The sequence below is a fragment of the Trematomus bernacchii genome, unplaced genomic scaffold, assembly GCF_902827165.1.
Source record: "Trematomus bernacchii unplaced genomic scaffold, fTreBer1.1, whole genome shotgun sequence".
Classification (NCBI taxonomy): domain Eukaryota; kingdom Metazoa; phylum Chordata; class Actinopteri; order Perciformes; family Nototheniidae; genus Trematomus; species Trematomus bernacchii.
In genome coordinates this window covers 15637451-15650680 of record NW_022987828.1, presented here as the reverse complement: position 1 = coordinate 15650680, position 13230 = coordinate 15637451, and the positions used below count along the sequence as shown (strand labels likewise).

The 13230-nt window shown below is 38.5% G+C and overlaps 1 protein-coding gene across 1 annotated transcript; it reads right to left on the bottom strand.

The window, feature by feature from the left end:
* Nucleotides 1–130: 130 nt before the first annotated feature.
* thumpd2 (THUMP domain containing 2) lies at nucleotides 131–6419 on the bottom strand. Its single transcript, XM_034151828.1, is given in 12 exon segments — nucleotides 131–1225; nucleotides 1808–1928; nucleotides 2482–2596; nucleotides 2796–2867; nucleotides 3183–3270; nucleotides 3470–3522; nucleotides 3693–3770; nucleotides 3926–4062; nucleotides 4189–4725; nucleotides 5280–5298; nucleotides 5300–5419; nucleotides 6242–6419. Coding segments are annotated over 12 exon segments (1806 nt in total). The 5' UTR covers nucleotides 6365–6419; the 3' UTR covers nucleotides 131–882.
* Nucleotides 6420–13230: the final 6811 nt, after the last annotated feature.

Sequence of the window (13230 nt, the reverse complement as noted above, 5' to 3'; positions counted from 1 at the left end):
CATGAGTCTGCCCAAGGGAGTGAAGCTGCTGGATTTAATATTGATTTTTAAAAGATAAGTGTGGTGGTTAAACATTAGTAAGCTATAAAAAAACATACACAAACAGTCACTTGTTTATTTATATATCCAATTTTTATTAAAAAAAGGTCATTAGAAAACACCTAACACCTGGTTTTAACACAAGATTGATTGTACTATTTCAATAGTACTGGGAGATCCACACAATGAAGATGAAGTCAGATTTTCTAATCAACACAGGCAGAGAAAATACAGTAAGTTGACATCTGAAAGGGAAATGAATGCAAACACTAAGCCCTGTGTGGCCTTGTCTCGCCCCTCTGTATAAAACTGGGCTAAGCAGGGCTAAACGGCAGATGGCAACATTGTGATTCAGCTGATGGGGTTTGTGTTACAGGCAGAACAAAGACTTATTACAGAAACATATAAGGGATAAGGCTTGTGGTATTCCATATTTTTGGTCAACATATGACCAAAAATACCAAAAACAATGAATGTTTTTTGCTAACAAGTGTATTTGGTGAGGCAGAAGCTTGAAATACATGTTTTAATTATGTGTGATAGGTGTGCAAAATCTATTGAAAACCCATTGTGATCTTCTTTAGAATGGAAATGGGCATACACTGTCTTGGTGTCATTAATATCCTCAAGAGCACCAACGGGTATTAATTAAAAGACACACTTTTGACTCTGGTTTAACTAACATTTCCTACAAAAATATATTTCTTCATATTATTTGCAATTGAAAGAACCTTAGAGACAAACCACATCGTTTTATAATGTGTGGCAAAACCTACTGATTCTTCACGAAAAAAGTAAAAAAGATAACTAAATACTTTTGAAAGTAACTTTCACAAACACAGATCAAGTGTCTATCTTGACATATTTATGAAGAAGTCCATCTATGGCCCCTAAGCTGAGACGAAGCGTTGCCTGGTGCTTCAGGGAGGAGAGAGGGGGTGGCGGACTGTGCTGTAGCCCAGACGGAGGCTCAGTTTCCTGGGTAGGTGGGGATTTGACCCCCTGTTGGATTTGGGATGTCTGCTGCTTTGTGGAGGATAGAGAAGGAGATGGACAGTCTTGTTTTCCAGGCTTTGCTTCTTGGTTAGATGTTGGTCCGGTGTCTTTCTGTGCCAGGAGTTTTTTCAGGACACAGGATAACTGAGGACTCAGAAGGAGAACCAGGGTACCACCGATACAGAGGACTCTGAAACACACACATATCAAGTAAATTACTTAAAGTAATAACTCTTTACAGACACGCAATCTTTTGTCATTGCTATGAGATCATTTTTAAAAAGTGATAGCTAAAAGATAGCTAGTTTGAAGTTACAGCACAAAATCTAACATGATTTAGACTTTATACAGTTCTAAGATCTATTTGGATGTGGAACTTGACCCTCCAAGCAAATAGTTCTGTGCAACACACACACACACACACACACACACACACACACACACACACACACACACACACACACACACACACACACACAACACACACACACACACACACACACACACACACACACACACACACACCACACACACACACACACACACACACACACACACACCACACACACACACACACACACACACACACACACACACACACACACACACACACACACACACACACACACACACACACACACACACACACACACACACACACACACACACACACACACACACACACACGAGAAAGAGAAAAACTACAAAAATGTTCTGATTCACTGAACAATTCGGCAAGTAACAATGGAAACAGACACACAGAAACACAAACCTCTCCATCTCTGTGAGGATGAGAGGCAGGTTGGCAGCCATGTCTGTTTTGGTGCCAAACTTCCTTCCAAATGGCAGGTCACACACTACAGCATCCACAGTGGAGCTGGGCAGAGGCAGCGCTGCACAAACAGAGGAGGCCAAGAGGTCATTTAAAACATGACAGCAGGGTTCACTCTCACCTCCCACTCACTGACTCCAATCCAAAACACGCTGCTTTGGATCCTCACAACTAAATAAAAGCAATTTATAAAAGCTGGATATGGAATTAGTGAATTGCATCATCCCCTGAGATTCATAATTGAATTAATCCAAGAGAAAAATGGCAACGTGTTCAACAGAGTGACATATTTCATTTGCTGGCCATGTTTAAAGAGCGTTTACAATGTATTTCAATTTGAGCTTTATTTATGGTTCTGACAGTTTTCCAGAAGGCAGATATTTATTATTGTACAAAGAGCGAGGCAATGTAAATGTCACTATTTAGGGGCAAAGGGTTCATTTCTATTGTCAAAATACATTAGTTGTGGCTTTTCATTTGATGACAACTAAGTATGCACAGCTTTACCATACATGTCATACACAGATTAATTTAAGATCTCTCTTGATATGAACACAAACTTAATGACAAACATTTAGGATTATTGTAGTGATCATTTTGTGCAGGTTTCTTACTCATAGATGAAGCTTTCAGCAGGTGCATCCTGTTTCCCAGCTCTGCAAATTCTACATTCTCATTGGCCTTCTTCAACTGTCCATCATCAATGTCCATACCCAGGAAACAGACATCCTGAAGAATGAGGGGTCAGATTATTATGAGAGTGTTCAAATAGCCCACTACAGTATATATAATAACTTCAATATTTATGAATTTTTACATAAAAAAAACAACAAGCTATATTTCCATTGAGACCAAAGATGAAAACAAATTATTTATCATGAAAAATGATACACTTATACTGGAACTCTGTGTATATTTCTGTCCTTACCTGATGTTCCTGTGCTGCTTCTATTAGGATGGTACCGACTCCACACATTGGGTCCACCACACAGAAGCCTGGCTGGGAAAGAGCAGATAACATACAGTACATACAGTTTGTCAAACTCATACTGTGACTGAAAGACATTATTGAATCACAATCCAATGAGTGTGCAGCATAGACAACAAACATTAAGCTAACCGTTTTAAAATGAGGACATTTAAGGCTCAATTGTCACATTATATGAGTCCAAACCTGATTTTCCTTTTAAGGTGATTAGTAAAAGATCTAATGCCTTCTGATTTGCATACAGTAAATATAACAAAGTAGTTCATAGTTTTCAGAAGTCATAAATGTACAAACCAATACAAATACAGCAGCAGTGTGTGTTATTACCTGTATCTGAGCCAATGAGGCCATAGCCCAGGCTACAGTGGACCGCAGTCCTGTGGTTTTAATGTAGCTCCGGTTAGCCAAAGGTAACCTGAGGGAAAGAGACAGGGAGGTATTACTTATGACTGCTTAGCAAATGTAATTAAAGCTGCAATATGTTACATCTATTATGTTTCTGAGGTTTCAAGATTGTTTGGGATTATACCTCAAAGTCTTCTTATTAGAGGGGATTTCATGGAAACAGCATATAGTCATTAGTTAAATGTAGAGAAAGTGTTTCTGTCAATCACCTGGTTAGTGGAAACCCGACCAGGCAGTTGTCATCACTCAAATAAACATTAACCTGCAGAAAAAAAAAGCAGACAATGAATGATGGAACATGTGAAAGGAAAGGCAAGAGAAAAAACAGTCTGCCGACCACATTTACCAAAGAGTATCTACTAATGATATCAATAGTTTTGCCCATCAAGACATACGGTACATTATCTTGTGAGATAAGGAAACATTTTTTACCTCCAGCTGTGGATTCTTCAGGTCAGCTTTCCAGCCCATCAGTCTGCTCAGACCTACTCCTATCACTCTACTCACCTCCTATATCAGACACAAAATGCAACCACGTTATATTCCTCTGAACACAATACACATTTATAAGTGTTTTATGTTACTTCTAAGGAAATACATGAAGCTGGCCTAGATAATACTTTGAATGTACACTGCTTTGTCCAGTGCATTTTAACTTCCACTACCTGTTGGCTGTAATAGCGAGACAGGGACCCTGTACACTTGCAGCTGATCCTGAAAGTCACCGCTGCAGGAGAAGGAGGCTCTGGTTTGATCAGACTGGGTTGCAGAAGTGTCTCATCTCTTCCTTCAGTAGTCGTCCCTTTATTACATTTAGGCAACCACAACATGGAAAGAAGAGAACAACCAAAACAAAATCAGCAACATAAATAACGTGTTAAGAAAGAATGTTGAATTAAAACAGAAAAATACAACATTTTCTTTTTACCATGTTCCACTTTTTGCACTGTTAAGTCCTCTGCCGTGTTATCCACATTCCTGCCACTTCCCTCCACATTGTGGTGTAATCCTGAGGTTGCGTGATCACAAACTGATCCTGTGCCACACAAATCTGTTTCTGATATTATTCCCTTTTTTCCATTTTGTCTACAGATGCTTAACCCCATCCTTTCCTCTTCGTCCTCTTCTTCGCAGTGTCTCTTTCTGTCTCTCTCAGATGTCCTCTGATCCTCTGCATTTTTGTCACTGCTAGACTCATTTTCTCCTTCGTCCCTCTTTCTCTTTTTCTCCAGTGTCTGGGCTTCTGCTCCACAGGTCTGTCCCCCTCTCTCTACTATCTCTCTCTTGAGCTCTTCAATCCCTCTGCCCTCCTCCCCTGTCTTTCTTGTGACAGTGCTTTGTGATTTGACAGTAGTCCTTCTTCTGCCCGACAGCTCCCCCTGCAGGCGGCTCCATGTCATTACAGCACTGCTCCATTGATCCTTGTCCCCCAACACTCTGGACTGCAGCACAGAGGATGCTTTTGCTGAGAAAATAACATGATATAAAAGCCATTACATACATTGTAATTGAGCACCAAATTAACGCTGTCAACACTGTGAAATAACACTTTTCACTTCACAATGTATGATGTCAACACTGGCCGCTAGCTCACCACTTTTTATATTTTAAAACTCGTATAATGATGCTACTTATTTGTATTCCTTGCATCTGAACTTATTTGATAATTACTTTATTAACGTGTGATTTTATTAAATGGGTTGGTCTACTAATTTTATTGATCTTTTCTGCACTGTCCATATGCTGAAACAATGTAAATGTTCCCGCTGTGGGACGAATAAAGCATTTCTGATTCCTGAATTCTACAGTGGTTTCGTTGTCATGATGTGATTTGAGAAGCACTATTAATTGAAATCACATCATTTTGACTTTTTAAAGTAAAACTGATTTTCCCAGTTAACGGGAGTGACTCAATTTCCCATGAAAGCATACTTCTACAAGCAAAAATACAATAAATATCTGCCAAGGAGTTCCTAAATAACTTGCTTTACATGTATTAGTGTATTAAATGTGTGGTACCTTGGTTGGTGTGGGCTGGGCAGCAGCACAGGAGAGTCTTTTTTCAACAGAAGGAAGAGTCTCTCTGCAGCTTTGAGCTCACTGACTCTGTCGATCCCTGCAGACGAGCTGAACAACACTTTACCTGAAATCTGACACACCTGGACACACAGAACAACAAAAAGAGAAGGCCATGTTTAAAAACTTGATTTTGCAGCCAAAAAGGCAGAAATTAAATCGCTTATTTTTAAATGTCATTTTGAGATTATCAACAGTGCATTGTTGAAATAGATAGTGATATGAGTATTTGACAGTAAAAACTAAATCAGGTGTTAATATATTGTCTGATATTTTTAAGTTTTCCTTCAGTTCAATGAGTTTAACTAACAGAGTTTTAATGGGGTTTTACTTTCAGGAAATTAAAAGTGTATCTTGAGGGAAAGGAGCAGAGGTGCATTAATGTGTCACTCAAAAAATTGAGTGCAATCAAAAAATTGCAGTTGGTATATGTTTGCGTAATTTCATTTAAGTTATTTATATTTAGATTCTTGTATATTCTCCCCATCACCAAGTATGTCATCACTGATCAATTACGTTTTACTGATATAATTAAATTAGAATGTATTGGTTAAAAAAACGTTGAAATTAACTAAAGTTTTCAAGTACATGTAGAGGGGTAAGAAGCACATTATTTAGTATAAAGTCAAGTACAAGTCGGCTCCCTCGAAATTATGACTGTTACTTTACTAAACATAGTTAACGTTATTTCCCACAATTAAAAATAACATTAACTTAACTTAAATGACGTTGATAGTTATGCGTTTTTAGTCAACATCTTATTTCAAAACAGGTTACAACACAGCTACAAACCAAAGGACGTCTTTCACAACTCTGCATATCAAACACTCTCAAAACTAACTTTTTATGAATGGAGTTCATACAGCATGACATTAGACGTTATGTCATTAAACTAAAACACTCACATCTTCAGCTGCCAGCTTCCTCTTCACTTCGTCGATTAAGAAAGACTCCATCCCCTTACCGTAAGTGCAGTAGTAGCGAACTAAACTCCCCTCACTTATCAGTTCTGCCATTGCCAAGTGCATTACTTGTGAAGAAATGTCAACAAAAGTGTGCGATACTTTCTACATGAGTACTGAAGTCGCCATATTGGTTTTGTTGTTTACAACGGAAGCGGAAATACGTCATGACACTGCAGTAATTGGTCTTGGCCACCAGGGGTCTCTCTTACACAGTGGAAAAAGACACTGATGGACCTGGAAACATGGTTTTACAGAAACAGGTTCAACCTGCATGCATATTGATCGCGACATTTATCACAGTGTGAATGCAATAATATGTCTTGTTCATATCAATTGTCTGTGTAATAATGGCGTGTTAATGTGCCACAGCATTGCAAAGGCCACAACAACAAGGCTTCATTTTGTGAATAAGTCACATGCTCTCAAACACTTTTTTAATTTCCCTCTTTTCCCTCTCTGACATTTTAATGACCCCCAAACATATTTAATCCTCACACTTTACTTGATGAACAGTGTTCTGCTTGTTGCCATTTAGCCATAAACCCCTCAAACACTGACAGGCTGCTTCGACTTGCCAGTGTTATGCTTTCTCCAGTCCAGACAACGTCAAGAATTATGTTTGTTCATATATATTTATATGACAGCAAACATGGTTATTACTTTCAAGTTATGTTTTGTTGCCTCAATGGCATTTGAGTGGGGTTTGATTCCCACTGAAGCAATAAGTGTAGTTTCTCGCTTTTGGGAGCAAATGTTACATTTTTCATACTAATTATTAACATTTACTTTCCTGATGGCTCCCACAGGATTGTTGACATCCTCGTGGATTCATCTTCTTATTATAGACACATGCATTTCCAAACATTTGGTCTACCTATGTTGTAAATGTATTATCTTTTCGATGTACACACGGCATCTATTGCACGTCTGTCCGTCCTGGGAGGGGGATCCCTCCTCTGTTGCTCTCCCTGAGGTTTCTCCCATTTTCCCCTTTAAACTGTGGGGTTTTTCCTTTTTTGGAAGTTTTTCCTTGTACGATGTGAGGGTCTAAGGACAGAGGGTGTCATATTGTCATACTGATATTCTGTACAAACTGTGAAGTCCACTGAGACAAATGTAACATTTGTGATATTGGGCTATATAAATAAACATTGATTGATTGATTGATTGACATTGGACAACTGATTGTCGTCTGATCTCTGCAGACATTTTGAGACAACATATCAACCTGATCTGACACAATGAATATCTCAAAGACTTGTTCATTGAGCAAAGCATATTCATTCATTATCTGGAAAGCATACATGAGTGTTTTTTTAATTGGGTTACAATCCCTTTTGTAGAAGTTGATATGTATTACAGCATAAGTTAAACTGAGTATTTCCTCAGTACGCTGCCTTCATTATAATCCCCACTTTGACACGATCCACAGTGCACACTTATTTTTTCGCTACATTACATTTATTTGACAAATGCACCTGTCATCCAATTAGCACAAAATATCTTTATCTAAAAACATTCAGTGAGTTTCTTCTTCAGAATATTAAACAGGTTGCAGAATAATGTTTCTGTCTGCATACTGTACAGCTCCTCATCTCACAGTCAGAGGCCCTGTTACACTAAAATGCTTTCGATATAACACTTTATTGGGCTGCAAGGTGAATAATGATTACAGTACTCCGAGTCAGTGACAGGTTTAATTAAAATGGATGCAGTTGGATTTACTGGGCTTTTAACCAACAAGACACAATCCAGTTCCCCCTGTTTCTTTGTCATTCTCGTACTCTTTAAAGTTTAGCCTGTGACTACTTTCATCAGCCCATAATATTGGATGTATCCATGTAGAAAGAAGACATTAATACTCTTTCCAACAGCTGCCATTTGCAATAATTAGCCCCAATGCTGCTAAGTGAACACAACAGCTTCACAAAATGGATGCTGCTTGGCAGACCTGTCATGGCGTGATGTATTATTGTATATTAAACTTGTTTATATTCATCTCCTCCACACCCCGGAAGGAGGGAGAGGGATAGAAGAGATAGAGGGAGGAAGAGAAGAAAGGATGACGAGAGGAAGGAGTCCCTGAATACAGAAAATAAATGGAGGGAAAATGATAATTACATAGAAAGTAAAAAAAAAACTAGCTTTGTTTTTAGATGACAATAAAACAAAAACTGTCCAGTATCAAATACTTATTTCACTTCAGGGTGATAGCAGGACACCCCATATAGTCACTCAGAGAAAAGGACATTCTGATTTAGAGTTTCAAAATAAAAGAAATTTGAAGTCTCATGAGCTATCATCCCTCTGTTTTTAGATGACAATAAAACAAAAACTGTCCAGTATCAAAGACTTATTTCACTTCAGGGTGATAGCAGGACACCCCATCTAGTCACTCAGAGAAAATAAGGACATTCTGATGTAGAGTTTCAAAATAAAATACCTTTGAAGTCTCATATATGAGTTATCATCCCTCTGTTTTTAGATGACAATAAAACAAAAACTCTCGAGTATCAAAGACTTATTCACTTCAGGGTGATAGCAGGACACCCCATCTAGTCACTCAGAGAAAATAAGGACATTCTGATGTAGAGTTTCAAAATAAAAGACATTTGAAGTCTCATATATGAGCTATCATCCCTCTGCTTTTAGATGACAATAAAACAAAAACTGTCCAGTATCAAGACTTATTTCACTTCAGGGTGATAGCAGGACACCCCATCTAGTCACTCAGAGAAAATAAGGACATTCTGATGTAGAGTTTCAAAATAAAATAACCTTTGAAGTCTCATATATGAGTTATCATCCCTCTGTTTTTAGATGACAATAAAACAAAAACTCTCGAGTATCAAAGACTTATTTCACTTCAGGGTGATAGCAGGACACCCCATCTAGTCACTCAGAGAAAATAAGGACATTCTGATGTAGAGTTTCAAAATAAAAGACATTTGAAGTCTCATATATGAGCTATCATCCCTCTGTTTTTAGATGACAATAACACAAAAACTGTCCAGTATCAAAGACTTATTTCACTTCAGGGTGATAGCAGGACACCCCACCTAGTCACTCAGAGAAAATAAGGACATTCTGATGTAGAGTTTCAAAATAAAATACCTTTGAAGTCTCATATATGAGCTATCATGTTGTAGAGTTTAGAGTGAAATGATGTAGAGTTTAGTGAAATGATGTAGAGTTTAGAGTGAAATGATGTAGAGTTTAGAGTGAAATGATGTAGAGTTTAGTGAAATGATGTAGAGTTTAGAGTGAAATGATGTAGAGTTTAGAGTGAAATGATGTAGAGTTTAGAGAGAAATGATGTAGAGTTTAGTGAAATGATGTAGAGTTTAGAGTGAAATGATGTAGAGTTTAGAGAGAAATGATGTAGAGTTTAGTGAAATGATGTAGAGTTTAGTGAAATGATGTAGAGTTTAGAGTGAAATGTATCACGTTGAACTTATTAGTGCAGCATGTTATGAAGGGAAAGCTACACCAATATAAACAGTGTGGCAGGATGCAGGATATTAGCAGATTTTACGTTCTGCATTGAAAAATTATTCACGCAAAGGAATGAAATTGGTGGGAATCAAGTGATGCTTAAAGGGGACCTATCATGCAAAATGCACTTTTGTACGTCTTTTATACATGAATATGTGTCCCCGGTGTTCCAGGGAACTCACCAAGTGTCAGAAAACACAACCCTCTCTATTTTCCTCCATACCCAAATCTCTAAAAAAGGGGCTGCAACGGATCTGATAAAAACTGATCCAGATTTGAACACTTTCCTGACGTCAGGACAGTGGCACTACGGCTATTGGGCCAACTCCACCAATCAGGAGGAGACAACCACGGCATTGCCGTTCGAAAGCGCTGGAGACGTTGTAGTACATATGCCAGGCCTCTAGATGGTGCTGTTGCTCACAGAATCAACCCTTGCTAAAACAGATCTAAAAAATGTCAAATTGAGCAAAATGAGGCATGGCTAAAATGCATGATCTGTTTGGTATTTTGAAAAAAAAAAAGTATAAATATGCCTTATAGGTATGGTCCTACACTATATTATTCAAATATAGCTTGATAGGTCCACTTTAAGTTATTACAAAGAGGGGTTAGGGTTAGGGTTACTCCCCTTTCAGTGTCCCCGCAAAATGTTAAAAACACAAGGGCGGGTTGAGGGGAAACCTTTCCTTTCCTTTGTTTGCTAGGTTAGGGGATGACAAACTAAACCATCACGACCATTAACTTGTTCATGTTGGTGACAAATAATTAATTTTGGTCACACAATTTAAACATCACTGAGACCACAATGTTCGGTACACCACGATTTCCCACTGACACAAATACACCACAAGAGATCCGAACCTAAACAACAAAATAGTGTTATACTTGGACATAATTCTCTTTTGTCAGTGATTTTCAGCAACTAGGAATTATGACACGCACTCACATACAGAAACCTTTCTTTGTCTTTACACACACACAGATAACACACACACCCACAGAGACTTAAATGTCATACGTCCACTCCCTGAATCATGTATTTTCAAAATGAATATTAAACTTGATGAAATGTCATTATCTCATATCTAATTACACATTCTTTGTGTGATGATTAATATTCACTGAACTTTCAAAAGGCCAGACTATTATTGTACGTGTGTGTGTGTGTGTGTGTGTGTGTGTGTGTGTGTGTGTGTGTGTGTGTGTGTGTGTGTGTGTGTGTGTGTGTGTGTGTGTGTGTGTGTGTGTGTGTGTGTGTGTGTGTGTGTGTTGTGTGTGTGTGTGTTTGTCCATCTGTCAACTCATCTCTTATGGACATCAACTTGACTTTATCTTTTAATTATTTTATTTTGCTTTACTCTCCTCTTCGGCTCTCTTTCCCTCTTCTTCCCTTCTCTTCTTTCATCTTCTGTTTCCTGCCCTCTCCTCAACTTTATTCCCTTTTATCTTTACTCGACTCTCAAATGGAAATGAGACCTTTAGAGAGAGGGTAAAACAGAAAGAAAAGGCTGAGAGGGAGGTAGCAGTGAACATTCACCACATTTGTAAGTGCATCCAAGCCTATTTCTAAGTGCTGATGTGTGTACAGTATGTGTGTATGACGTGAGCATTTTTAAATATTTAGTGCCCTCAGAGGAGTCTGAAGTGTGTCAACAATGTCAAGCATCCATGGAGAGAGTGAGTGTGAGACAGAGAGCTCAACCTGAGCAAGGCATCAAACTGACAGAAGCTATCAAAATCAACAAAAACAGGCGAAGAAAGAGCTGGAGGATGGAAAACAGACTGGAGGCAAAGAAAGGAGAAGGTGTGTGTTGGCCCATGTGTGGGTCGTTACATGCCTGCTGTGTAAAGCTTTAACGCCTTCAATTTTTAAAACATCAACATATTATTGTCAAATTCCCTGTGACACCTACCGTAAACAAGTGAGCAAACCAAAGTCAAAAGTCAAAGTCAACTTTATTGTCAATCTTTCAGTTTGTGTGTACAGACAGAGAAATCGAAATACCGTTTCCCACAATCCCGAATACAATAACAAAGATATATAAAAATATGTATACAAATATGTATATACCTAATATATATACACAATCAACAGACACATTTATACATATGCACACATTTAGACATAAATAAAAAGCACAACAATCAATATATACAAAATAACTGTCACTTCAATAACTTTGAGAAATGTAGCCTACATTAGTGCAAGACTGTGCATAGCAGCGTAAAAAGTGTCTGGTGCTGGATTGACTATCTCATCAAATGTGTTGTTTAATTTCTTCTTATATTATTCACTTCCCATGTGTACAGATTTTAATGTATATTATGCTGTTTCTTATCAACATTAATTCAAACAAATCATCTACTTAGACCTTTTTTACAGCGGGCATTTTGTCTTTGTCGTCAGGGAAAGCACTATTGTTCAGGACCCTGAGACTGACCCAGCTAAATGGAATTCAGCCATCATTAATTTTGATTTACACCGGTGCTTTTCATGTCAAAACGTCTTCTGTAAGGACATTTTATTTTTCGATTTACGGAGCACTTGGTTTTAGCCAAGTTTGGTTATCTGCTTGAGTGCTGGTACTTTTACAAGTCTAAAGACGTGGGCTTTTTAGCAGATTGGTGATAAAGGGACTAAGCTGCCCTTCCCTGAAATAAATGCTTTGGCCCTGAACAAAGTGTAAAATATGATATATATAAAATGTAACTTTTTACAGTCCACTATTATTGTAAAACAAGATAGGAAAACAGTGGACGTCGTTAGCAAAGTCCTCCCGTTACCATGGCTTTGACAATAACTTAAAGGGCCATGTCATGCTTTTTCCGGTTATTACCCGTCCCCTTGTGTGTTATGAAGGTTTTTATGCATGTAAACGGTGTGCAGAGTCAAAACCCCTCAAAGTACACCCTGGAGCGAGTAAAACTCTAACACAGAAAATACCTCCCAAAACGCCTCGTTGGAGATACGTCACTGTCCATTTGATTCTTCCGGGTACCGCATGATGTCATGCGGATACCCGGAACAAAATGGACCAATCGGGAAGAGCTATGGCCACACCCCAGCGGTGCTGGCCGCACCCTCTGCCAGCCTAACATTTATGTTGGAAGCTCTGGTTCAGTTCACAATCGATCCAGTCATGCCAATGCCAAGGACCTGTTTCCTGAAATGTGAGGAGAAATCTGAGCTGTTTGTCCTACCGACGGAAGAACCACGATGAAGTCAGTGGTTGAAATGTCTTTTTAACACTGTTCCTTCAGAGGTTCGAAGAACGTTACTGTGTGCGCGGCATTTCACAGACGAAAGCTTCCAAAACATTGCCCAGTTTGAGGCCGGATATGCACAGCATTTGAAACTGAAGGACGATGCTATTCCTAGTTTGTTTGGACCGTTTGGAGCAGGGGAAGATTCGGGTACACAACCTGTAAGT